Source organism: Pipistrellus kuhlii, unplaced genomic scaffold (assembly GCF_014108245.1).
Source record: "Pipistrellus kuhlii isolate mPipKuh1 unplaced genomic scaffold, mPipKuh1.p scaffold_m20_p_20, whole genome shotgun sequence".
In the NCBI taxonomy this organism is placed as follows: domain Eukaryota; kingdom Metazoa; phylum Chordata; class Mammalia; order Chiroptera; family Vespertilionidae; genus Pipistrellus; species Pipistrellus kuhlii.
In genome coordinates, this window is record NW_023425516.1 from 8,612,904 (window position 1) to 8,640,700 (window position 27,797).

The 27,797-nt window shown below is 46.6% G+C and overlaps 1 protein-coding gene and 1 long non-coding RNA gene across 4 annotated transcripts; one reads left to right on the forward strand and one right to left on the reverse strand.

Moving 5' to 3' along the window:
- Nucleotides 1-1,247: 1,247 nt before the first annotated feature.
- TMEM45B (transmembrane protein 45B) lies at nucleotides 1,248-27,797 on the reverse strand. 3 transcript variants are annotated; one of them, XM_036448785.2, is made up of 6 exons: nucleotides 27,691-27,797; nucleotides 7,544-7,740; nucleotides 5,373-5,579; nucleotides 3,732-3,916; nucleotides 3,151-3,296; nucleotides 1,248-2,136 (listed from the first exon to the last, which is right to left on the reverse strand). In XM_036448785.2, the coding sequence occupies exons 2-6, from the start codon at nucleotides 7,722-7,724 to the stop codon at nucleotides 2,022-2,024; spliced, it is 834 nt and encodes a 277-aa protein (XP_036304678.1). In that variant the 5' UTR covers nucleotides 7,725-7,740; nucleotides 27,691-27,797; the 3' UTR covers nucleotides 1,248-2,021. The 3 variants fall into 3 exon arrangements, with proteins under 3 accessions (XP_036304678.1, XP_045441396.1, XP_045441397.1); XM_045585440.1 differs by lacking the exon at nucleotides 27,691-27,797 and adding an exon at nucleotides 19,502-19,628; XM_045585441.1 differs by lacking the exon at nucleotides 27,691-27,797 and having other exon boundaries at nucleotides 7,544-7,761.
- Nucleotides 2,136-3,154, forward strand: LOC123652838. The gene is made up of 2 exons (XR_006742342.1): nucleotides 2,136-2,431; nucleotides 2,522-3,154. It is a non-coding gene; the product is annotated as an uncharacterized LOC123652838 (long non-coding RNA).

Below are 27,797 nucleotides of genomic sequence, written 5' to 3' on the forward strand. Positions count from 1 at the left end.
TACTGACCGCTCCTTTTCTTAGTGGCTGCAGACTGACATCTGAAGGGAACAGGGCACGGCTGAGCCCCGGGAAGTGAGATGGGTCCTGGCCAGCCTGTCGGTGGAGTACACACCGGAAACCCCCCCTTGGAGTTGTTCAGGTGACGTCACCAGCATTTGCACCAAACATGGGTCCTAGGGGCACACCTGGGGCCATGAGAGATGTGGTGGCTGCGGGGGTATTTGGGGGGACAATTCCAGAAGGATCTTTGAGCCTCTGGTGGACAGAAGTTGGCAAAATTAAAAAGACCAGATTTGGTGCGTAGCGTTGTGAGGGGTTTGTATTGTAGCCAAGAATGTTTATGTTAGTGGTCATTTCTGTGACGGTGTCCCAGCCATGCTGGGTGGAGCATTAGAGTAAACTTGGATGTTTTATATTGGATCTTCAACCTCACTCCCTTTGAGAGCATTGCTTTGAAAGACCCAGAGTAGGTTCCTCCTTCCCATCTCCAGTCCCCGAGGGAAGGACATGTTTTACATTAATTGCCAATAATGGGTCCTCTAGTACTCGTTGAAAGGATGTTGGGTTTTATTCAGCAGGCAAACCAAAGTGGATTGCCTCTCAGTATTAAGTCTGAGTTTTCAAAGAGCTCATTCTCCTTCTGGAGGCTGTGCCTCCAGCTCTAAGTGATGGCTGAGCATAGCTTTTCTCCCAGGCTGCCCAGTTCTTAGGGGAAAAGACCCCCAGTGCTCACCTCGGTGCTCCACGGGAATGGTCACTGCATTTGTGTGACGTAGCAGAGGGAAAGGCGAGAGGCAGGCTGGCTGGAGTCCTCCTGAAATCTAGTTCTACAACATAGTAACCTTACACCGCTCATCTCCGGAGGAACTAATGTATTTCCGGTATAGGTGGTCGTGAGAAACAAATAAGATATACTTCAGAGTCTGAAAAGTGCCAATTGAATGGTACTATGTGGTCTATACGGTAATTTGTCCTAACCCGCCTTTATCCATTCATGGTCTTTTCTCTCTGCCTACAATGTGCCTTTTCTATGGGCAAGCTCCTCCCTCCTTTGTCTCATGGTGGTTTCACTTACCAGCATGGCCTCAGTCACCTTGTATGAACTGCCTGCATAGTTCCCCATTAGACTGAATTCCTTGCTGGGCACATAGTTAATCCTTACCACCATTCCAGTCCTGGTGCAGAGGAGATGGTTAATAAGCCCTTGTTGAAGGAAGCTTAAAAAACAAACAAACAGAACCAAGACTAGAGTATCAAGATTGTATTACCAGTTCCAGCTTCAGATCCTTTGCGGGATTCTTGTCCTTTGCTTTCCGCTGTGTTTAAAGTCAAGGCCTTCCCTGACCTGACATTCTCTCTCCCTCTCGGTTACAGCTATCCTGTCAGCATCTTCTCATGAGGGCACTTTTGAGGAGTCAGACCATCTGACTTCCAGCTCTCCTCTGGGCCACTAACTAGCTTCCTGATTTTAAAAATAAAATTCACCTTTGGCCCAACTTAGTCACTTACCAGCAATGGTATTGCAGTACTCTGAAGTGTCATGATTAGTTAAGAGATGTTAACAAGTGATGTGTTAACACCAAAACATGTGGAAAACATGTGGAATACTACTTTTAAAAGTACATACTAGACTTGAATCTCTACAAGAAAGGCACTGTCATTCACTTACTTCCTAATAAGAAAGTACCTGCTTTCTTGGGATGAAAAGAAGGGATAAGTCATCAACAGCAGTGGGTTCGGCTGGATTCAGATCCTGGATTCGTCGATGAGGCTACATGCTGTTCTGACACTTCAGAGTCTGATTTCTCTTCTCTCTGAGACATAAAGGCTTGCTTCATTTTCTTTATAAAGGATACCGCACCAACACGGTCTTCAGCCATTAAATGAGAAGGTGCAAATATAGAGCACCTGAAGGGCAGACCAGAGCAAGCATTAACACGGAGATGAGCTATGCCTGTGCCACTCAGCTAGCCCTGCTCAAGGGGACACATCCACCCCGTTTGTGACCGATGGCCCCTTCTCATTCCTCGTCGTCGGAGCCATTCAGGAGGGCCTTCTGACAAGTAGGTTCAGACTTCAGCTTCTGAATGCCAATGATTTCTCCTCCTCTGTGCCTCTTGAGCCGGGTCAGGAGGCTGTGATAGAGAAACGGTAACAAGTCAGCCCCCAAACTCCCCATTCCTTCACTGAAGGATGTGAAGGCATCTAATGGTTCTTCAAGCATTTACTTTCGTAAATATTGTAACTTCTCAGTACTCATTGGTAGATAAAGGGATCGTGGTTAATAACACTTAATAGTTATTGTTGTAATTGAGACTAAACTTGGGTCTCCTGCCTCCCTTTTTATTTCTGCACTGATCAGGCAGTAGAACGAATAGACACTATGACCTTGAGTTGCGTTCTGTTTGGTCTGCCCGGAAGTCTCTCTGGGTGAAGTGTATCTGCTTTGGTAGGGAAATCAGGAGCCAGGGACGGAGAGAGGGGCAGCTAAGGCAACAGCTAATGCCACAGCCACTCCAGCACTGTGGTTAAGGACTGGAGCTCTGCCATTTGCTCGTTGGGCGACCTTGGTCACATTAGTCTGTTGAAGCCTTGGCTTTCCTGTCTGGAAAACATTACATATTTCACAAAGAGATAAGGATTAAATTGGGCAGCGTATGAAGTGCTGCCCATGGTGCCTGGGTACTGTTTGCTGTCCTCTTGGAAGAGCACTTCAGCTGCGTGGTGTCCTATCTGATTGTCGCAAGGCCCCATGGGAAGTAGGCGATGGGCTCGAAATGAGCAGGGACAAGAGCAGGACTGCAGGCCGGTGCAAGGTTGCCCAACTAGCAAATGTTTTCTGTCACAGCCCAGTCCTGAGCTCTGTCAGATCTGCCTCTGCAGCCTGCATCTGTCCCAGGTTACTATGACCAGTCAGACCCTTAGCCTTCTCAGAGCCCCATCACCCTCATTCATAGTCTAGAGCAGCAGTCGCCAGCCTCTTGGACCTCAGGGACCACCGCTGGTCTAGATAACCTGGCACAGGACTCGGCATTTAGCTGGTACTTGTTAAGTGGTAGGAGTTAGTTGGGAAAGGGATCCCTGGAGTTAAAAGTGGTGCAGGGGGTTGGTAAGGAAGGAAAACCTTGCCGGAAGTCTCGGGGACGTACCAGTGCACGAGAGCGTAGTTAATGCCCACGACGCAGAGCGCAGCCAGGTAGTGCCAGCAGAAGCACATGGTGATGAACATGAGGTTCGCGTGATTCTCCTGGTCCCACTGCGGGCTTCCGAAGGGCGGGAACAGCACAAACCCAATCTGGTGGGGCACACAGAGAAGACAGCCTGTCGTTAGCCGCCTCCTTCCGTGGTTACCAAAGGCACTGGGGCCGCATTCCCCACGCCTGCCTTAGCGTGGAAAGACGTTTTGCACGGGAGAATGGCTGGGTTAATTCTGGTTTTAGCGAAGGCTTATTTCCAACCAGATTTTCAGGTGGACAGTTCAGCAGGTGGAGCCTGCTGATGGTATCAGCACCTCCATGGGGAGGGCGGATGGGGAAATGGTTAGTCTGCTCGCTGTGTACGCTCCATAGACTCTGCTTAACGCATCGGCAGGCTGTTCATGGGTACAGCTCCCCAGGTCCAGGGGCTGCCGTCTAAGTCCACCCACGTGGCATGTCGGATTTCACCTGGACGCGCTCCGGGGGGCCCCCTCCGTCTGTACAGCGATAGGAGCAGTGTTTTGGGTAATTACCTGCCAGAACCAGGTGCCTTGAAGAATAACGAGCGAGGTTCGGAAAAGTTCCAGCACAATGTTGTCCCGAAGGATCACCTCCAGGAAGATGCTGAGCGCCCCTCCGAACACGGCGCACAGCAGCAGCGAGTGGATGTACTGGTCCAGCGGCGGCCGGTTGTGGACATGGTGGTAGAAGAGGAAACCTGCCCCAGAGCCAGGCACGGCCGTCAGAGGTGCCCGTTTCCACGTCACCCCGCACACCCCGTTATAGAATGTCCTCAGCCAGGGTCTCCTGCCCTTGGGAAGTCAGTGTATGGAACATTACAGGACAAGCAATGTCAAATGAAATCTGTGTGTGTGCTGCCCCAGCCGGGTGGTTCAGTGGTCAGCGCCAACCTATGAACCTGGAGGTCACGGTTCAATTCCCGGTCAGGGCACATGCCTGGGTTGCGGGCTCAGTCCCTAGTAGAGGGCATGCAGGAGGCAGCTGATCAATGATTCTCATCACTGATGTTTCTATTCCTCTCCCCAACTCTGAAATCAATAAAACTATATTTAAAAAAAAAAAAGTGTGTGTGTGTAAAGTAGGTATAAGCAGCAAAGGATCTCTTTTTACAGAATTGATGGTAGGGTTTAATACAGGATGGGTAAGTGAAATATTGCTAATTGGTGACATATTATGTGTGTGTTTACTTGAAACTCGGTTTTGCCTTCATGTACCTTTTTTAAACTCTTCCTGAGATAACGGAAGTCAGTGAGGTTGCTGGATTACAAGATTTTTTTATTTTTTTTTTTACAACCCCATTTAACGTGGTGGGTCTCCTATTTGTGATGGAGTCCTGGCAGTGACACTCTGGGTGGGGGCTGGAGTGCGGAATTTCTCTTCCCAAACCACAGGGAGTCAAAATCTGGTGTGGTGGCAGTCACCCCGTCTTCAGACAGTTCTTGTGTTTACGTGTGGATGTGCGCACATACACTCACACGGATGAGGGGGCGAGGGGAGGGCAGGGAGAGTTTGTACACTCCTAGCCAGTGACTGTGCCTAAAAGCCTTATGCTTTCCTGGGTTCTTTAAAAAAAAATTTTTTTTTAATTGATTTCAGAGATGAAGGGGGGAGAGGGAGGGAGAATCATCAATGATGAGAATCATTGAATGGCTGCCTCCTGCAAGTCCCTCACTGGGGATCGAATCCGCAACTCAGGCATGTGTCCTGGCCGGTAAGTGAACCATAGGTTGGTGCTCAATCACTGAACCTCAGTGGCCGGGCCTTTCGTGGGTTCTTTAAGGAATATGTCACCTATACCAGTGGTCGGCAAACTGCAACTCGCGAGCCACATGCAGCTCTTTGGCCCCCTGAGTGTGGCTCTTCCACAAAATACCACGGCCTGCGCGAGTCTATGTTGAAGAAGTGGTGTTAGAAGAAGTTTAAGTTTAAAAAAATCTGTACTGTTGATATTTGGCTCTGTTGACAAATGAGTTTGCCGACCACTGACCTGTGCCATCCAGAGCATAGGACTAAGCCTGCTTGGTTATTGAAGCTCAGAGAGTGGGATTTTTCTGGGGAAGGGTGTTCTGTTTGTGATCGCTCTGGTGTCCGTGCCTAGATCTCTCCTAACCACAACTTGCCAGTTTCTTCCCTGTTCCTTACCACTAAGTTACCTTCGTTGAAGGTTGCCACAGCCATCACCAGCCTGTCAACCCCCAAGGGCACGTGACTGACGAGGTAGGTGAGCATGTCCGTGATTCCGGAGACTGCGAAGAACAGGTACATGGTGCTGTGCTGCCAGTTCATCAGCTTGATCCACTCTTTGTCCGAGTACAGGTGGAAGTGGGGCCCATCCGGGACAAACTGCTCTGCCAGCATCCCTGCAGGGAAGCGAGAATGGAAATTAGGGGAGAGTAATTCTAAGACAATGGGAGAGAAGCCAAAGACAACCCCGAATCAGGAGTGGCCCTACTCTGCTACTGCTGTCTAAAGTAAGGTCTTGGCTGTGTAGGAACCTGAGTTGCTGTTCCTTGGACGAGGGCATGTGGAGGGAGGAGGAGCAGCCATGGAAACGCAGCCACAGAGCACAGAAAACTTCCGGGAGCTGAGACGGAGGGGAGGCATTGTCACCTCAGCGCGAGGGTGGCAGTTAGAACTTAATCCTGGGGCTCCCTCTGCCCAGGGAGCAGGGAGAGAAAGCCTGGAAGGAAACCGTTAGGTCAGGAATAATAGTCTAAGCAGACACTGGTGATGGAGATACTTGTGCACGCCCGAGGGAGACTGCTCCCAGTGGCTCTGTGGTCCCCGCTCCTTCCAAAGCCTTAGGTTTCAGTGTTCTACACGTCACTTGGGGGGTTCCCCCATACTGTGTCCCCGGAGAGGCAAGCTTCATGTCCTCAGTGTGGGTCTCGGTTCTCCCTCCTACTGTCACCTGCTTTGAAGGCGAAAGCTTTGCCTTTACGCCTGGTGCCCAGAGTGTTCTTGGGGCTACAGTAACTTCCACGACACATTCGGGACCCTGCTCCCCAAACCCAGCCCCTGTCTGAATGTCCGCATAAAGGATCCAGGAGTGGGTGAAAACCCAGGAAAGGGAAGTCCCATCAGAGCTGGAGGCCAGCTGTAGTTCCCCACTGTGTACCCCTTTATCTAGATCGGTGAGTTCCTGGCACATAGCGAGAGCTCAGGAAATCATTGGTGAAGGAGGTGTTTTTACCCAGACACAGTTTTTTAGCTTTGCTTAGGCCGATACCAGTTAAGCCATGTGGTCCCTGCTTACGCCTCGGCTCCAGAGAGATGAGAAAGCCTTTCTGATGCGCGAGCGGCTGGTGAATGGGCAAGTCCAGCTGGACCAGGAAACAAAGCTATGTTCTGTGCCAACTCCCAGGGAAGCCTCTGGCCTGGCTTCAGCTGCGCCCAGGAAACCGGAGATGGTGGGTGGCAAATGCCATTGCCGAGTAAGGTCCCTCGCTGGTACCATTCACTCTTCCTGGGCCGCCAGCAGAGTGGCATAGATGAGGAGGAAGTGGGTGAATTTTGTAGGGAAAGGCACCATAAAGGAAGATCCCTCTCACAGCCTCTGTGGGCTTCTTTCTGTCTCTTCCGCTGCCTCTGACTAGCCCCAAGCAGAACACTCCTCCCTCTACCTGCTTGAGGTTTGGGGTGGAGGATATGCCAATGAGTAGGTCTTTACTCTTGAGATTCTAGAGGAGAGGCAGTTGGGAAAAAGATTTTTCTAAAACTCCATTTAGTCTTCTCATAACTCAGGAGCTTACTCTCTTAATTTGTTCTTTTTTCTACTTTGGTGTTTTGCCCTTTTCATCAAGTATATCTTCTGTTCCTACAACTATGTCTTTCTAGGGTAGTTGTTGGCAAACCGCGGCCCGCGAGCCACATGCAGCTCTCTGGCCCCTTGAGTGTGGCTCTTCCACAAAATACCACGTGCGGGTGGGCACGTACAGTGTGATTGAAACTTCGTGGCTCATGCGCAGAAGTCGGTTTTCGGCCTGGGCGAGTCTACTTTGAAGAACTGGTGTTAGAACCCGCAAGGGGCCAAAGAGCCGCATGTGGCTCGCCAGCCGCGGTTTGCCGACCCCTGTTCTAAGGCCAAGGATGTCATTTACTTGGTACTCTCTCTCAGTGCACCGAGATGCGAGGCACCGTTCACTGTCGATACCACAAAGTTGGGTGCACAGCAGATATTGCGGTGAAATGTTCAGTGGCTAATGGACAGCCCGTTCTCTATTATCTCTGCCCTGGGAGCCGTCCATCCACCGGGCCCAGAGAGGGGGCTGGAGGCTCTGGGTGTGATGGGGGATCCCCTGGACCCCGAGGCCCCCCTCCTTACCAATGACGGGAAATAACGTCCTGATGGCCGCCTCAATGATCTCCAGACGCTCATAGTTATGCCTCGGTTGGCCTCTTCTCCCCTTTCGGTGAAAGTACTTTAGCGGGTACTTGACCGACCACCACAGCCCGACGATCAGGAAGAAGCTGCCCGGGAGAGCGTGGCCCTTGAAGTTTGCCATCGGGGCCCTGGGTCACCTGAAACACAGGGGCAGCTGTCAGGTGGCTGAAGGAGGAAAACAAGTGGGTATCTTGGCAGGAAATACAACATGTGACTGCCGAACTGGTTTGGCTCAGTAGGTAGAGCATTCGATTCTGGTCAAGGGCACGTACCTTGGTTGCGGGCACATCCCCAGTAAGGGGTGTGCAAGGAGGCAGCTGATCGATGAGATTAAAAAAAAAATAATAAAATAAAAGGATTAATACGTACTATTGTATTTCTCTCTCATTGATGTTTCTAACTCTATCCCTCTCCCTTCCTCTCTGTAAAAAATCAATAAAATATATTAAAAATACAACATGTGACTGAGGAGTCCAAGTCACAAGCCGTATGGAGAAGGGCCCACTCATTCTCATCAAGTGGGTCTGTGTCCTGTCACCAATGTCTGACCCTGAGGTTTGAACAACATTGGTAAATAGCAAGGGGGGGGGGGGGAGGAGGGAAATGGAGGATAGGTAAATATTAATTGATCTCCGGGTAGAAAAGTCTTCCTTAAATGTAAAGGAGGGAGTAAGAAAAATAGTCATGGACACTGGTTCTTTATAGATAAGAACGCGAGAAGGCAAGCCAGTGGGGCCTGTCAGAGTCCTGCCCAGCATGGAACCAGGGGCAGTGCCTCTAGAGGGGCCTCAGGTCCCCGGTCCCCCGCCCTGGTGGCCCTCAGTGTGCAGTGGGACCTGGTTGGTGCAGAGCACCCCCCCCCCCCCCCGAGTCCAGGGAAACGGGGTGCGGCAGGGAAGAGGGCCACTCCTTATCCTTCATGCATGGGTTTTTATATATTTCATTGCAACAAATCATGCAAAATGATATATTAGCTGAATAAACTTAAGGCCACCAGGAGAAAAACACTGAACCAATAACTGGTGGATACAGTCCCGTGACCCCTGTACAACCTTTGCCTGCTCCTCTCTAGTCTGGAGCCATTTCGCTCGAATGGCTGTAAAGACTCAGGGAGAGGGAGCCTCTAACGGTGGCAATATAGCACAGCTGCCTGAGCCCCCAAACAGAGGCTCCCTATTTTATTTTTAAATATATATGTTTTTAATTGATTTCAGAGATGAAGGGAGAGAGACATCCATGATGAAAGAGAATCATTGATCAGCTGCCTCCTGCACGGCCCACACGGGGGATTGAGCCCGCAACCCAGGCATGTGCCCTGTCAGAATTGAACTGTGACCTCCTGGCTCATAGGTTGATGCTCAACCACTGGGCCACACCGGCTGGACTGGAATAGTTATTTTAAAAAGCACCCCAGGAAAAGCAAAGCCAGAACTTGGGATGGGATTCCTCAGCTCAGGTCTTGTCTCAATGTCTAGACCCTGGGAATGAACTCCAAATGGCTATTTCCTCATCACAGTATTCCCTTCCAGAGCCTTTACTAATTAACCAGGAACATCCCAAAGAAGAACGGGCAAAGACACGAACACAGCTCACAAATAACACGCCAATAAGGAATCTCACTGGAATCAAAGACATGCGAACGAATGCACAGTATCATTTTCATCTAATCGGAGTATAATTTGAAAAATTAGAGATTTGATGCAGCTCTAACATAAATATGGTCAACATGATTCAAATTCAATAAAAATCAAAATAGTTACATCAACACCGTCTTATTCCACACAAGATTTCAGGCCTGGTTTTTTTTATCGTGGCTATAGGAGCATAGACTATGGGATCAACATGAATTATGTAGAATTTATTCAGAAGGAAAGTGCCCTTTTTTTTTCTTTTCTTTTTTTTGCGGCCTGGCTGGTGACCTAAAGCAATGTAGGGTGGGAGGAAAATAGCAATTGATGGAGATCTAGAACATACCACTTAGGAAGAGAGAGCACCGTGGTCTGCCCAGCCTATTCCAACCCTGCCGTCCAGCACTGGCTACAAGGTCAGGGCTGGGTCATACCCGATCCATTGTCAGTTGAGGTTTCCACCCTTCACCAAGCGCTTTCACAAGCTTCTAGAAAATGCATACCGCTTTAAAGTGTCCAATAGCATTTAAAGTTTTACAATGAAAAGCAGCAGCCCCGTGTTCCCTCCTCTTCCTACCACAAACCACTTTGAATATTTTTTCTTTCTTCCTGGTAATTACCTCCATCGTTCTAGTTAATCCGTGCACATGGCCATCTGTTAATTTACTGTTGTCCGGCATTCTCTGGCAACTTCCTGGAGCCCTCTCTCTCACAGCCTCCCCCTTCACTTCACAGGTCTTCCATGACACACATTGATTGAAATCATTAGCGACATTATTTTGGCTCTGTAAATCCAAAGTCCTTACAGGGCTCCATGTGACCTGAGCTCTCTCTTTGATCCCTCCTCCCCCTCTATCCCTGCGACACAGGGTCCCCCTCTATTGCTTCAACAAGTACCACCCTCTCCTGCTTCTGGGCTGTGCGCTAGCTGTTCTTTCTAGACCAGTTTTCCCACAGAGAGCCGACTGTTTATTCCTTCACTTTGCTGGGGTCTCTGCTGAGATGTTTCTTTATTCCCTGTTTTACGCAAAGTAGCAGATGTGTCCCACTTTCAATTCATATATGCTTCTAAATTTCTTTAATGAATCACTATCTGTAGTACGTATTGATCCTTTTTTTTTTTTTATCATCTAGGTTGCCCACTAGAATGTAAGTTCCGTGAAAGTAGGTAATTGATCTGCTTTGTTATTGCAGGTTGCTCTGTACTCATATAGGGTCTGACACATAGTATGTAAGCACTCCAATATTTGTGGGATGAATGCTAATTGTCTTTTTCCAGCAACAAAAGCAAAATGTGTCTTTTGTAAATATTTTCTATCAATCTGTGGCTTGTCTTCTAATTCTCTTGACTTTGTCTTTTGCAAAGAAGAAAATTATTTTTAAGTAAAGTCTAGCCTGGCTGACATGGCTCAGTGCTTGAGCATCAATCTATGAACCAGGAGGTCATGGTTTGATTCCCAGTTGGGGCACATGCCAAGATTGCGGGCTTGATCCCCAGTGTGGGTTGTGCAGGATGCAGTCAATCAATGATTCTCATCATTGCTATTTCTATCTCTCCCCCTCTCATCCTCTCTGAAATCAATTAAAAATATATGTAAAAAGTCTAACTTATCTTTTTTTTATAGATCATATCTTTGCTGTATCTAAAAAGGATCACCATACCCAACTTCATCTAGGTTTTCTATGTTATGTTCTAGAAGTTTCCTACTTTTGCATTGTACACTTAAGCCTAGGGTCCATTTTTAGTTAATTTTTGTGATCAACATAAAATAATTCTTCATTTTCACTTAATATGTAAAGCAGGCCCCTTTCAAGATCAGGCCTGTTATACACCTTTGTTTTTCTTTTCTTCTTTAAAAAAAAAATATTTTATTGATTTTTTACAGAGAGGAAGAAAGAGGGATAGTTAGAAACATTGATGAGAATCATCGATCAGCTGCCTTTTGCACACCCCCACTGGGGATGTACCCGCAACCAAGGTACATGCCCTCGACTGGAATCGAACCTGGGACTTTTCAGTCCGCAGGCCAATGCTCTATCCACTGAGCCAAACCAGTTTTGGCTACACCTTTGTTTTTCTAACCAGAAGTTCAGAAAAACCCAGCTTTGTCAGTGCTTCCTGCCCTTCTCCATTCTTCTGAGAGCAGTATCCCAAATGCAGGCTGACTCCTTATCTGCCTCTGAGTCCATACCCGGGCCCACCCTCCCCTTCTCCCTTATTGAAATTTATATCAGTAGGGCCTGCCGCACATCTATAGAAACCACTTAAGAATTTACTTAGGCTTCTTGGAAGGCTGAGTATCTTGATTTGATAGGGGAGAGAAAGGAGGAGGTAGATTTCTTCCATTAGCAAATTATTTGCTTAGCTTATTAGATTAGCTACATTACGGAACATATGGTAGAGATATAAGATAGGTTAGTCTTTATGAGGAAGCACAAGGCAATAACTAACCTCACATAAAAAAATAAAAACTTAGACTTCTATCGAATTAGGGGTGTGCCCATCACAGATGAGTGGATAAAAAACTGTGGTAGATTTACACAATGGAATGCTACCTGGCTGCAAAAATGAAGGCATCTTACCCTTTGTGACAGCATGGGTGGACCTGCAGAGTATTACGCTAAGTGAAATAAGCCAGTTGGCAAAAGACAAATACCTTATGATCTCACCTGTGTAATCTAATGAACAAAATAAACCGACAAACTAGAGGCATGGGTACATGGAACAGACTGACAGCTGTCAGAGGTGGGGGGGAGGGTTGAAAAGTGGGAACTGGATGAAAGAAGGTGAAGGGATTAGCCACATAACATATATACATAACCCACAGACCCACCAGTGGAGTGATGGACAGAGGGGAGGCCGGGGCAGAGGCTGGGTGGAAGGGGGGAAATGGGGACACCTGTAATAGCACCCCAACAATAAAAATAAATTTAAAAAAATGTAGACTTCTAATAATTTGGATAACAACATTTAGATAGGTTTAAGTCCCTGAGAATTCTAGCTTTAAAAATAATTGTAAAAAATATTAAATTAAAAAAAGCAAACATTAAAGGAATGAGCATGAGGAGAGCTAAGGGCATGGCTTTCACAGCAGGAGGAAGAGCTAAAGCCGACTGCCCCCAATTAGTGATGACGGGATGCTAACAGTATGGACTACCACCTATCACAGAGCACCTGGAACTCTGCTTAGTTCCAATCACAGCGTTGACTTCATGATGAGTTACCTTCACCTTGGAATATTATGCAGCCATGAAAAAGAATGAGCAGACCAGTCACTCACATGGCACAGCTGCGCTTGGCACTGCTGCTGAGTCTCCTCACCCAAACCCCCCCAGCTTCACCAGGGCCAGGCCGTGCTCTCCCAGAGAGGGATGCTGGAAACCTCGAGATGGGCTTAGTTTGGGAATGTGCAAACAGTATACTTGAAAGTCAAATCAACCAGACACTGTGGTCCTTCCTGCCCTAGAGTCTCTGGGAAGGGATTCAGCCAACCACAAACGGGCCGAGGAAGGCTGAACTGGGGAAGATGTAAGTCAAATGTTCTATTGGTCAGGTGTATGCTAGCTCTTAGGTTTCCCTAAAGGAAACGGGGCTCCTAAACTTCCCTTTCAGGTGTGGTCCCATCATGGAAAGAACACGACCTGTTCAGACCCAAGTGCAGTTCTGGTTTTGCCACTTCTACTGCTGTGACCTTTGCTCAGTTCCTCAACCTCTGCATCTCAGGACTCCTCCTAAACCAGGAACATTAGAACCTACTTCAGAGGGATCTTGTGAGGATTAACTGAAAATGTCTGCTGCTAACCAGAATAAGTTAAAATATATATATATTGTTATTGTTATTGATTTCAAAGAGTAAGGGAGAGAGAGAGGGAGAGAAACATCAATGATGAGAGAGAATCATTGATCAGCTGCCTCCTGCATGCCTCCTACTGAGGATTGAGCCTGCAACCCATGCATGTGCCCTTGACCGGAATCGAACCTGGGACCCTTGAGTCCACAGGCCGATGCTCCATCCACTGAGCCAAACGGCTAGGGCTAGAGTAAGCTTTTAATAAATGCCGGTTTCCTCTCTCCTCTGGCGTTCTTAAACCTGTTCCCACAATTCACAGGGGAGAAGCCTGGGCGTCTGTCAGGAGAAGTATACTTATTTCACTAAGGCTGCTGCCCTTTGCTTTTCATAGCTGACCTTCCCCAAAGGGGTGTAGGGGTGTGTGTGTGTGTGTTGCTAAGGAAGTAGGCCCTGGGGAGAACAGAGCATTTTACTGCAGAACCTGATCTTTTTACTTCCTGACCCTGTCCTCCCCACAGAAACGCTCACCTGGTTTCCAGTCTGAGTGTACTTTGGAATACAACCAACCCTGCCTGACTCAGCTTTCTGTTTCTCTGCAAATGACCAGGGCAACACCCTCCTTCTTCTGACTCCTTAGTAACAGGAGGCAGGGAAGCACAGGCACCGCGTTGGCAGCCCTCCGTGGCCCACTGGCCGGTGTGGCCATAGCCTAGTCCAATGGTCGGCAAACTCATTAGTCCACAGAGCCAATAGCCACAGTACAACGATTGACATTTCCTTGGAGAGCCACATTTTTTAAACTTAAACTTCTTCTAACACCACTTCTACAAAATAGACTCGCCCAGGCTGTGGTATTTTTGTGGAAGAGCCACACTCAAGGGGCCAAAGAGCCGCGTGTGGCTCCTGAGCTGCAGTTTGCCGACCATGGCAAATCCTGAGCTTCTGGGAAGGTGTATCCCTGCCCCAAGGCCTGAGCGACTCTGGAGTCCACCCCTGTCTCTGAACTGACAGCGACTGCCATCATTGTTATTTTCTCTGCAGGTGCAAGGCCAGAATAATAGAGTGAACCTTGTTCTGGCACGAGCTCACGATGCTATTGAGCAAAATTACCATGAACGAGAGCTCATTTACCTCCTGGCTCAGTGTGGTTTCTATGCAAAGTATGGTCTCATTCCTGCTTTTACTTTTCTTTTTTCCCATGGGAGCTTATTAAATATGAGACTCTGTGCTGGGTGCTGAGGAAATAATAACAGGAATAAGAAATGGGCCCTACACTCAAGTTTATAATCTAGGAGGGAACTATATACTTGTGAAACAGTGCATGTCATGGGATATGCTGATAGCAGTCCTGGTGGACATGGAAGAATAACTCACCAGACATTCTGAGAGGCCTGCACAGAGGAGTCTGGCATTTGAGCTGGGCCCTTCTTGATTGCTTCTTTCAAACTGTCATAAACATTAGGCAGTCTTATTGGAATCTTTTTTTGTTGTTGTTAATCCTCACCCAAGAATATTTTGGCACTGATTTTTAGAGAGAGTGGAAGGGAGAGGGAGAGACAGAGAGAAACATCGATGTGAGAGAGACACATTATTTGCCTCCCACATGTGCCCCAACCAGGCCCAGGGATCAAGCCTGCAACTGAGGTATGTGCTCTTGACTGGAATCAAACCCTGGACCCTTTGGTTGGCAGGCAGGTGCTTCATCTACTGAGCCAAACTGGCTACGGCTAGAATCTTAAAGACTGAAATTCACTTCTCAAGATCTGGCCTCTGAGTTAGAAGACCTGGGTTCTAGTCCAAGTTCTGCTATGAGCTCATTCTGTGACCTTGAACAAGATATGTAACCTCTCAGGATAATGTCCTTGTTTGTTAAAGGGGTAGTTTGGAAGAGGTGATCTCCATGGCATTTCCTGGTTCTAAAATGCCTTTCTTCCTAACACACTACACAAATGAATGAAATGAAAAAGGAAAAGAAATTAGAGCAAGTTTAGTCATGGTAGGGGAAGAATGGAACTAAGGTTACAGATTCTACCAACAAAGAAGCATCACCAGCAGTCCCTTCAGTATGATTAGACTGAAGGAGGCATCTCTGAATTTGAAACATATTTTCACATATTTTTAGAAAAAAATATTTTTATTGAATTCAGAGAGGAAGGGAGAGGGAGAGAGAGATAGAAACATCAGTGATGAGAGAGAATCATTGATTGGCTGCCTCCTGCACACCCCACACTGGGGACCAAGCCCACCACCTGGGAATCGAAACATAACCTCATAGTTCATAGGTTGACACTCAATCTTTGACCCACACTGGCCAGGCAAAGTTGGCTTATTTTTTATGCAAAAAGGGAAAAAGCTTAGTATATTCTTCCTATTTTCTCTACTACCAGGGAACTTGTTCAGCACTTACATCAGTGAACAAGGTGGATGCTGGCTTCTACTCCACTCAACAGCTCTTGTCACGTGCAAGCTCCTCCTCCTATTTTCCATGGACAAGTTTTTGAAAACACATCACTTCCCTCAAAACCTGAGTTCGCTTCATATTGTTTCATTCAATGGAAATCTTTAAAACATGATCTTAGTAGACCTCTCTTGTTCTTGACACTACTAGTCACTTATCTTTGAAATGATCTACTCCTTTAGCTTTCATGACACTATTCTCTCCAGGTTCTCTTCATCTTCCATAATCTTCTTCCTCCCCTTTAAGGAGTCCTCTTCTTTTGTCTGCCTCTTAAACATGAGCCATCTCTAGCCCACTCATCTATGTCTTTGTCTTATAAGAACTCATACACACCCATGGCTCTATTAACAGTTGCATGCAGATGACTCCCAGGACATCTCTAGCCCTGAGCTCTTCTCTAAGTTTCAGACTCCTGAATCTAACCTGCCAAACAGACAGGCACACACATAAACACACAGGTTCTTCTCAGTCACCTTCACGTTAACATGTCCCAAACAGAGCTCATCTTCCTTCCCCACCAAACTGGCTTTTCTGTGTCCCAAACACTTGGGCAATGGCTCAACACCTAGTCCCTCTGAAAGCCAGAATCCTGGGAGTCACCCTAGACTCCTCTTTGTCCCTCACCCTGCAGGGTCCCTGTTCCCCAAGAAACTAAAAAAACTCTTGCGTATTTCATTTCTCCACATTTTCTGGTGTACCCTCTTTCCTCCAATTATTTCACTTAGGCTCATAGTGTCTTTTCCTTGGACTATGCAATGCTTCTAAGTCCTGTTGTCCATCAATCTTTCCACTTCTGCAGCCACAGTCATCTACCCACAATGTAGATCTGACTGTACCACCATGGAATTTAAAATATTTCATCGATTGCCCTGGCTGCTGTGGTTGGAGCAATGACCCGTACTCCAAAGGTGAGGGTTCGTTTCCCGTCAGGGCACATACTCAGGTTCGATCTCCTGTCAGGGTCCATGTGGGAGGCAACCGATTGATGTTTCTCATCAATGTTTCTCTCCTTCTCTCTCTCAAATCAATACAAAATTTAAAAAATGTTTCATTAACCAATCGCCACATGGATGTAGCCCACTCCCCTTTGCATTTCATATATAATAGTCTCTGTATCTGCAGGGGATACATTCTAAGACCCCCTAATGGATACTTGATACCATGGTTAGTACCCAAACATACATATATATGTTAGTATATATATTCCAACTTAGTACCCATACCAACATGTGCCACCTCTGCGCTATGCTTTACCACATATCTTGATTTTTATCACTTCCTTGTCACATTAAAATTACACATTGACATGTCTTCCTCACTAGACTAGTGGCTCCTCAAAAGCAGACTTTATCTGCCTCATCTCCAACTTGCCAAGGCTGAGCGCAAAGCCTGGCATCTAATAACAGTTCTTGACCAGAAATGAACAGATGCAGCTTAGCCTTACCCCTAAGTCAGGAGGAAACTGTCATCTAAATCCAGTCATTAGTGAGGTTTCTGGGTCCAGTACTTTCTCATATAATTTTTAGGGTTAGATGCGTCCTTAAAAGGATCATCTAGCACTGTGCCTCTTCGGAGAAGGTAAGCAAAGGAGCATCTGAAATCACCAATATGGACCAATATATACTATGTTTTCTTCTATCCTAAAATAAATTTTATAAACTAGGCAGTAAGAGACTAACCACATTAGAGTAAATATAAAAATATACTGTAATAAATAATGTCAATGTGGTCTCTCTTAAAATATCTTGTACTCTTCGACTCGCCTCTTCACTTAAAGGAAGCACTTCCTGGATTCTCTTTGGCATGTCCCAATAGCCAGCATCACTACTCTTACACTTTGGGGCTACTAGTAAGTAAAATAAGGGTGACAGAATACAAGCATCGGGGTCTGAGACAGTCAATCTGATGATTGAGGTAAATCCTCTAAGTCAGTAAACTCATTAGTCAACAGAGCCAAATATCAACAGGACAATGATTGACATTTCTTTGGAGAGCCAAATTACTTAAACTTAAACTTCTTCTAATGCCACTTCTTCAAAATAGACTCGCCCAGGCTGTGGTATTTTGTGGAAGAGCCACACTCAAGGGGCCCAAGAGCCGCCTGTGGCTTGCGAGCCACAGTTTGCAAACCATGGCCCTAAGTGACTAGCCAGTGGGAACAATAGTGTGAAGATGTGGGATTGATTCACAGCCGGGCGAGAAGGAATGGAATGGCATGAGATGTCATCACACAGCTCAGAATGGCATGCAACTTAAAATTTATGAATTGTTTCTTTCTGGAATTTTCCATGTAATATTTTTGGGCCATGGTTGACTGCAAGTAACTGAAACCAGGGATAGTGAAACTGTGGCTAGAAGGATCTGCAGGTCCCAGGACTTACTTGGCTCTTTGCCCACCTCTCCATCCTCATCTCCCATTTCCCTCCCAATACAGACCTTCAGGGTACACTTTGCTCACGATAGTCTCTTTACCTAGCATGTCCTTTGTGTTTTTCTTCACCCGACTGTCCTTTGCTCAGTTTTCAACACACGGGCCTTATTTCCTTTAGACCAGTGGTCAGCAAACTCATTAGTCAACAGAGCCAAATATCCACAGTACAATGATTGAAATGTCTTTTGAGAGCCAAATTTTTTAAACTTCTTCTAACGCCACTCTTCAAAATAGACTCGCCCAGGCCATGATATTTTGTGGAAGAGCCACATGTTGCTCGCAAGTCAGTTTACCGACCAAGGCTTTAGACAGTCCTCTGTGAACTCCAGGTTGGGTTATATGTGCCACCTCTGTGCTACTATAGTGCCTTATACATATCTTGATTTGTATCATTTCCTTGTCACGTTAAAATTACACATTGACATGTCTTACTCACTAGCCTAGTGGCTCCTCAAAAGCAGACCTTATCTGCTTCATCTCCAACTTGCCAAGGCTGAGCACAAAGCCGGGCATCTAATAACAGTTCTTGATCTGAAATGAACAGATGCAGCTTAGCCTTACCCCTAAATCAGGAGGAAACTGTCATCTAAATCCAGTCATTAGTGAGGTTGCTGGGACAAGTACTTTCTCATATAATTTTTATAGTTAGATGTGTCCTTAAAAGGATCATCTAGTACTGTGTCTCTTGGCAGTAGGTAAGCTAAGGAATATCTGAAATCACCAATATGGACCAATATGGTACATCAATTTCACCTAAAGATTTTGCAGAATACGACTTTCCTGGTAAAACAGATAGAGGTGGATTGTAGAGTATCATACACATTCAGGCATTAGGAATGACTTCAGCCCTAACCGGTTTGGCTCAGTTAAGAGCGTTGGCCTGCAGACTCAAGGGTCCCAGGTTCGATTCCGGTCAAGGGCATGTACCTTGGTTGCGGGCACATCCTCAGTAGGCTGCTGATCAATATTTCTTTCATCACTGTCTCTAACTATCTCTCTCCCTTCCTCTCTGTAAAAAAAATCAATAAAATATATTTAAAAAAAAAAAAGAAAAAAAAATGACTTCAGCTTATTCTAGGCTGTCTGCCAAGCCTCCATGTTGTGGGGGCACACATTCTATGGTGAGTGGTAGTATCTGAGAAACACGAATGGACAGATCATGGTTTTACACGGTAGTTTAGTTCTTGACAAGAGCCTTTCATATAAAAATAAATAGTACCAGCGAGACAGAAGCACAGAAACGACCTCAAATCAGCCAGAAGAGAGAAGTTTTTCATCCTGGGCTTGGGCAAGGCAGGCAGGTCTTCTGAAGTAGCACATCCAGATGTTAGATAAAGGTAGGGGAGAGGAGACAGAAAAACAGCATTAAAACACAACAGAGAGAAGGCTTGGGTCCCAGTGGTGGCCAGCCCAAAGAGAGTGGAAGGAGAGGAAGGTCTGTTGAGGCGAGATGTGGAACATGAAGAAAAAAATTCCAAATAGGACCGTGGTCAAAGATGGGCTGTCTGCGGGGTTTTTGGTGATAACCTCAGAAATTATTACATCTGTAGTAAAATGACATGGGGAGTTTTCACCCCTGGGAAGTTCTACCTGGAGTCCTGGTAGTTTGACAACTTCCTGGTCTGTTATCTTCCAGCTGTTCTCTCTATCAACTTTGAGGATGAGGGAAGTGACATAAAAAGATGCCAAAGAGCCCAGCCAGTGTGGCTCAGTGGTCGAGTGTTGACCTATGAACCAGGAGGTCATGGTTTGATTTCCAGTCAGGGCACATGTCCGGGTTGTAGGCTCAATCCCCAGTGTGGGGAGTGCAGGAGGCAGCCAATCCATGATTCTGATAATTGATACTTCTACTTTTCTCTCCCTCTCATTTTCACTCTGAAATTAATAAAAACATATTTTTAGTAAAAGGTGCAGGAGAAATAGAGGAAACAGCAAGGGAACATGTAGGAAAGGCTCATTTAAAAAGGATAGTGACACCGAAACCAGTTTGGCTCAGTGGATAGAGCGTCAGCTTACGGACTGAGGGGTCCTGGGTTTGATTTCGGTAAAGGGCATGTACATGGTTGCAGGTACATTCCCAGTGGGGTGTGTGCAGGAGGCGGCTGATTGATGTTTCTCTCATCGATGTTTCTGACTATCTGTCCCTCTTCCTTCCTCTCTGTGAAAAATCAATAACATATATTTTAAAAAAATTAAAAAATAAAAAGGATAGTGACATCAATTGAAGTCAAGCCACATTAATCCGGAGCTTACTATGCATCAGGCTTTGTTCTAGGACCGGTGATGGAGGAACAGGGAGAGCAAGACTGACCCCCAGCCTCCAAGGAGTTGGCAAGTCTCCTTGGAAGGCGCCTGAGAAGGAAAAGGCCACAGTGGAAATGCCAGTTTCTAACGTGGAGGCTTTCCCCTGAAGAGATCTTGGAAAGCGAGACCAGGAGTCACGCATGTAACACGGTGCCCGGCGTCTCCCATGGGACCTGACGCTTCCCCAGCCGAGAGCGAGGAATCGGCCTCACGCACAGACCCTCACGTCAGGCTGCACAAGGGAAACCAGCATGGATTCGGAGAGTGGCCTTCGGGGACAGAAATCCTCTCCCAGATCCTATGGCCAAGCAATTCTCCAGAGGTACTCGGCCTCCTAAAGAAAAGCCACCAGGAGAATTATGCTTTTCCATCTCGGCTAAATCTTCTCCTAAACAGCCTGTTAGGACAAACGCTGGCATGAGCTAGAGCTTCTTCAAAGCCCCGGATTGATTCTGGGGTCCTAAGTATTTCCATTATGGGTGGGGAACACATGTTTTGGAAATGCTTACTTCAAAACAATTATTTGTACATATGTGCCTTGCCCTAGAATCTCTCTTTTTAGTTTTCAAAAAATATATATATATTTTTATTGATTTCAAAGAGAAAGGGAGAGATATAGAGAGATAGAAACATCAATGATGAAAGAGAATCACTAATTGGCTGCCTCCTGCATGCCCCCTACTGGGGGGGGATCTAGCCCACAACCCAGACATGTGCCCTTGGCCAGAATCGAATCTGGGACCCTGTAGTCCGCAGGCCGATGCTCTATCCATTGAGCCAAACCAGCTAAGGCACTTTTTTTTTTTTTTTTTTTTAATACGAAAGAACTCAGTCTTCATGGATGCCTCTGATGGTCTCTGAGACAGACAGGGATGCCGAGGGGCACATAGGTGACAGAAGCACCAGGTACTCTAAAGTGGGTGGAGTCCAGAACAAAAAGTCTGATTTTGAACCCTAGATTACCATTTCGCTTCCACAAAACAAGAATCTCTACTGCTAAAGAAGTTACACAATAAATAAATCTAAGTTATTAATGGCCTTTTCTCAATATATTTGTACTGATTTCAGAGAGGGTGAGTGAGAGATAGAAACATTAATGAAGAGAGGTAATCATTGATTGGCTGCCGCCTGCACGCTCCACACTGGGGATCCAGCCTTTAACCTGGACATATGCCCTGACCGGGAATTGAACCATGATCTTCTGGTTCATAGGTCAATGCTCAACTACTGAGCAACACTGGCCGGGCTAGAGATAGGGCCTTTTTATTTTTATTTTTCTCTTTTTAATGAGAAACTGATTATACTAGGTAGCTGCTGGAGACATAATGCCAGCAAAAAAACCGTGCTCTGCCTGATCACCCTGCAATGAAGCTTGCCACTCTACAAACACCCCAAGACTGAATTTCCTCCGTATGCCAGTCTTATTTTCAGTACACCATTCTTAAACTTGGACATTTCAATAAAGCTCCCAACACAAAAGGCAGAGCCCAAAATAACAGAGAGACTTTGAAAATAAACAGACGCTGTAAGCAGCTGATGAAAAGTTAGAAGTGTAGAAAAAAATTCCAAGTTAATATTCTCAGAGACATAGAAGATATTGTACCCATGAAATAAAAACAGGATTCCATAAAACAAAACATGCAGAAGGCTCCGTACCCAAGTAAAAGCCCTTGGGAATTACACAAATCATGGTAGAAGTAGAAACATTTCATAGGAGGGTTGGGAGATTTATTAGACCTAAAAGACAGGAGACAGCTTTGAACTTGGGGAAAGATAAGCGGACTCAGAGGGCGGAACCAAGAGACCCGACATCTACGTAGTTAATGTTTCAGAAAAACAGGACAGAGGAAATGATATAACAAGAAAATCACCCAGAACTGCAGGATATGATTTTTATTTTATTTTATTTTATATATTTTATTGATTTTTTTTTTTTTCAGAGAGGAAGGGAGAGGGATAGAGAGTTTGAAACATCAATGAGAGAGTAACATCCGTCAGCTGCTACCTGCACACCTCTCACTGGGGATGTGCCCGCAACCAAGGTACATGCCCTTTACCGGAATCAAACCTGGGACCCTTGAGTCCACAGGCTGACGCTCTATCCACTGAGCCAAACCGGCAAGACCAGGGTATGGTTTTTAGATGAAAAAGGACTTCAAAATACCTGGAACAATGACAGAAACAACCAACCAAACACACACACCCTATCAGTAACTAATGGCGTGGTGAAATACCAGAACAGGAGGAATATAGAAAAGAAAACCCTACAAACTCTCAGGGATCAAAACCAAGTCCAAGGGACCGGAAGTCAGAACGGCATCACCTTCTCAACAGCACTCCCAGGAGGCGGGAGAAAATGGAACAGTGATTTCAAAACTGAGAGGAAGCTATTTCCAGTTAATACCCCTATCCAGCCAGCATCCACCAAGTGGAAAGGAAGAAAACGGACATCTTAAATGCGTAACATCTTAAAAAGCAGCCATGTCTTATGGGGCCTGACTTCTCTATAATTTGGGGAGCATTCTTTACAAAATAAATAAATAAATAAATAAATAAATAAATAATCATAAAATTGTAAATTACAAAATTGGGTGTGAAAGTGAATATGTATTCAGATGGAGAAAAGAAACCACAAGAAATCAGAGCCATGGAGATTCAGGACTCTTTTAAAATCTCTTAAGGAAATTGACCAAAAATGCTTCTTTTAGATTTTTTTTTAATTGATTCCAGAGAATAAGGGAGACAGAGATATATGTACAATAGATAGATAGAAACATCAATGATGAGAGAGAATCATTGATTGGCTGCCTTCTGCTCTCCCCACACTGGGCATCAAGCCTGCAACCCAGGCCTGAGTCCTGACTAGAGGGGATCCGTGTTGTGCTCTCACATTGATGTTTCTCTCTTCTCCCTTCTTCTCTCTAAAAATCAATCAACTATTCTTTTTTGTTAAAAAACAATCCTGGTTTATCAAAAGGCACAGTTGTGAATCATATCTGCATAGTCATAATAATGTGAACACTAATTAAACATTGCTGTATTAAACATAAGTAGAACATCTTGGGATCTTGCAAGAAACAGAGGTCAAGATGAGATGGAATAAAGGAAACTGAATCCTCATCCTTCAAGGTAGGAAGTTAACGGATAGTATCTAGAACTGGAATAAGAAAAAGAAATAGCCAGTAGCATGCTATTTGGCAATATGGTGGTAAATATGAGGGGAAAAAAAAAAATAGCCCAGAGCATTACAAGTAGTCGCCTATAGGGGGTAGCTCAGTATGAGCTCCACAAACACCTCAGAACTATACATTTATGTTGACCAAAATAAAAAATTTAAAAAATGAAGTCACAAACAGATGTTTTAGGAGAATATAGGCAGGCGCAGGGAATTTGTAGAATTGAGGGCCATGGAAAAACACAGGGCTACCGATTGGGAGAAGGTACATCTCCACAACACAAGGAAGCCAGGTGCAGGGAACAGCAACAGTTGCATTCACATAAGACAAGGGAGCTAGAAGTAGCAAAAAAAGGTCTATACTTACAAAATGAAGAAGGAAGGAAGCCAGAAAGAAAAGAACAATGAGGGAGGCGGGCATCACATGTTCCATGTGGTGTTTGACCTTTGAGCCCAGGAGTTACTATAGTAACCAGTCCAAGGGAATAGTGACCAATCAGAGGGGATATCAAGGCACCAGGATCTGCAGCCTTTATAAGCAGCAGAGAAAAAGAACTCAGGAGGATCCTTTATCCCTCTGCAGGTGGGCGTCCATTCTTTGGGACTCTTTCCCTCTCCCCACATAGGAGTCTGTACTTGTTCTTCAATAAATCTCCACCTTTGCTATACTACTCTCTGTCCGTGGATTCATTCTTTGACTCTGGTGGACAAAGAATCCGGGTTCCAGTCCAAAAATTCAGTTTCAGGAATGTCCTCCAGAGGAGTGACTCAGAAAGCTGTTGGACATACAATGAGGTGTCCCTGCTAAAGCGCCCCCAATTCAATGTTTTTCAAGTTGTGCCCCTGCAAACAATTGCATCTTAATTACCAAGAGGGCTGTTTATGATTCAGATTCCCAGGCCTGTCCCAGACTTAAGTAACCAGCATTTTTTTGGGATGGGTTTCAGACTCTATAATTTAAAAAGTTCCTCCAGACCCACTATATATCTATTGCTTGTTAGTAAACCAAAGAAATAAATAAACCACCTAATAACGGAGGTAGAAGACAAGAGTCAAGACGCAGAAAACATACGAGGGCAAATTCCCATAACCGCCTACCCAATCAACATCCTTTCTCCCCTCTTCCTTATTTTTTAAAAATATTTTTTATTGATTTTTCACAGAGAGGAAGAGAGAGGAATAGAGAGTAGAAACATCGATGAGAGAGAAACATCAATCAGCTGCCTCTTGCACACCTCCTACTGGGGATGTGCCCGCAACCAAGGTACATGACCTTGACTGGAATCGAACCTGGGACCTTTCAGTTCACAGGCTGATGCTCTGTCCACTGAGCCAAACTGGTTTCGGCTCTCCCCCCTTCCTTATTAACAGAGCCCCTATTTTATTGCATTGGCAATATGTCTGACAAAGCACTCAATCCTCTCAGGCTCTCAGGAATGACTATGGGACACATTCCTTACATAAAGGAGATGTAAGAAGTTGACTGGGTGGGGCTTTCAGGAAAGGTCTTATTTAAAAAAAAAAAAAAAAAAAAAAAAGGCAGACTCAGCTGGTACCTGCCTTCTGCCCTCCAGCTAACCCAGAAGAGGTGCCTGTCCTTCAGCGAGGGTGCCTGCTGCCTGCCAAGGACAGTGGGGCAGGCAGGCAAAGGAGCTGCCCAGCCCTGAATTTGCAGCTCCAGACGCCCAGCTATTTGCGAAAAACCACCTCTTTACGGAAGTCACTGGAGAAGGGTGAACTGTGACTGCCTCTGAATGACATCTCACAGGTGTTCAAATGTTTATCTGATGTTTTTTTTTAATCATTTGAGGAATTTAATATACAAAGAATTGCGAACAATAACATTCAACACCCAGAATTCATAATGGTGAACATTTCTTCATATTAGTTTCTGGATTTTTAAAAATTGAACAAGATCATTATTATATATTATGAATAGTACAGATATGACTAAACTCACCTTTTCCCAACACCTATATTCCTGTTTTATTTTTTTTTTTTTTTTTTTTTTTTTTTTTTTTTTTTTTAACCCAGTGCTATTTGAGAGAGCTTTCTTTTTTGTCCTAGCTGCTCCCTAACAGATGGAGAAGCCCAGGCCAGATTCTCTGTATCTCGAAGTTTTAATGTCCTTATTTATGAACTCTGCCCTCCCAATGCTGCCTGTGGAAATCACCGTGTTCTCCGTAAAGCCCCCTTATGATATGATAAGCCACTGGAAATGGCCTATGATACCCACAATGCACTGGAAATGGCTTATAACAACCACATCCTGCCAGGGAAACACTCGTGCGCTTTGATAGCTTCCGTTCAATCCGGCATCACCCAAGGCAGGATGTCCTCCCGGGTGACCCATTTTATTTTCACCCAAGAGGACAGACAAGAGAAGCAAAAGCAGCTAAAATGCAAACCACCTACTTGCCTGAACCTCAGTGTCGGGGTTTGTATGTGTGTGTGTGTGTGTGTGTGGGGAGGGTGGGTGGTTAGAAGGGAAATCCAGTTCAAATACAGCGTGGGGATCCCTACCTGTGGCCCCTCATGGCTCACATGCGGCATCATATCGATCGGTGAATGATCTGGCCTTTATGACCGGTCTACAGGAAAAGGCCATGGATACGAGCTCTGTCTGCATATGCAGTCATTAGGAGTGACTTCGGTTCTCTTACCCTCATTGATAAGAAGTTTCACAATAGCAGGGACTTTGGCCTCGGGAGTGGCTCACCTAGGGTAAAACTGCCCTTATCCATATCACCTGGGAGAGAGTTTAGAGTTTGAGGCCAAGCGATAACCCTTTCCTTATGGCCAACCCAGCGACACCTGCACTTTGACCAAGTAAGCGCAGAAGCCTATGTTAACCCAAAGGTGGCCGGGAGAGAAGAAAGCAGGTCTTTATGTGTCCTCCCCAGCCTTCGCCCAGTCCCAACGACCTCCAGGGGCTGTTTGCTGAGATTAGGCAAGAGACACAACCAAGGACTCACCGGGGAAATCGCCAAATAGAAGAACGTGCTGGACGTGAGGTCAAACAGCTTCCCCGTGGCCATCAGAGCCCACGGCCATCAGGGGGGCGAGGGAGGAGCCCCTGGGGTTGGAGCCTTCATGCCCCCAGGAGCTAAGCCACTGTGGGACCGTGTCCACCTCCCCGGGGAGAAGCAAGAGGAAATCAAAGCTCCTGAATAATCAAGGAAATGGTGTGCCCAGGTACCCAAACAAATACCCAAATAAATACAGGCAGACACCACGCCTCACCGCACCCCTGGGAGCGCTCTCCCTCCCGGGAAACCAAGGGGCCACACCAGATACACCCCACAGGCAATGCACACTGGGAGCCCGGGGCAAGCCGGCATCACCAGGCTTCCTGCCACACTCCCTATTCAAGTGAATGTAAAAGTCCAAGCACCATTCCTAAGCCAACCTATGAGCCGGGTGGAGTGATGGGTGGGGCGGTGGGGCAGTGAGGCACAGGGACCGGAAAGAGGGGAGCAGTGGTAGAAACTGGGGGGCAGGTGGGAGAGCAGGTGAAGGAAATGGGTCATTTCTGGGGCTTTTCCAAGAGGAGCCTGGCTAACTTTTCAGAAAGCCACAGGTTTCCTTCCTGAAACGCCAATGTTTCCTGCATCCAGGCTGGGCCCCAAACCTGCTCCTAGGTCCCCTAAACTTCTTCAGCCGGCGCTAATGGACCCTCTGGCTCCTGGCTCCCTTTCTATTCACCCGGCTACCAGCTGAAGCCAGACAAAGACCCAGGAGAAATTATCCATCCATCAATGAACCAATCCACCAATCAATCAATCGCCTCTGATGATTAGATTCCTGGCTTCAGGGCAGGACCTGGTTGGTGGGCTTGTGGACCGGCGCCCCGGTCCACAAGTGTCAGCTCACCGACCCGTCCAGCCACGAAAGCAGCTCCGGCCCCTGAGCCCGGCACCAGTCCTCACCGCCCCGGGTCTCCCCCGCGGGGGGGGGGGGGGGGGGGGCGGGAATGGACGGCAGCGGCTTGGCCCTTCCCAGCTCCTCTGCGCACAACACGGGCACCCAGCGAGTTCCTCCCCGCAAGGCAGGACGCAGAGGGGCACGGGGTGGGGGTGGGGGGAGCGACCCCAACTGTGAGCCTGCCAGCTTTTCCCACCCAGGCAATGTCCGTCCGAGGCCCTCCCCATCGAACCCCCACCGCTTCCGACCTCCCCCCCACTTCCGAGTCCCTCTGCATCCGAGCCCCCTCCTGGTCTAGCCCCCTCCCCGTCCGAGCCCCCTTCCTCACCGGAGCCCCCTGCCCATCCGAGCCCCCTGCCCACCGCGGGCATCTCACCTGTGCTCAGTGCCCAAGCGACCCGCTGGCGCGCTGCCTCCGAGGAGCAGGTGCGAGCGCTCCTCCCGCCCGCGCCCAGGCTCTATGAGCCCGCACTCCCCGCCCCG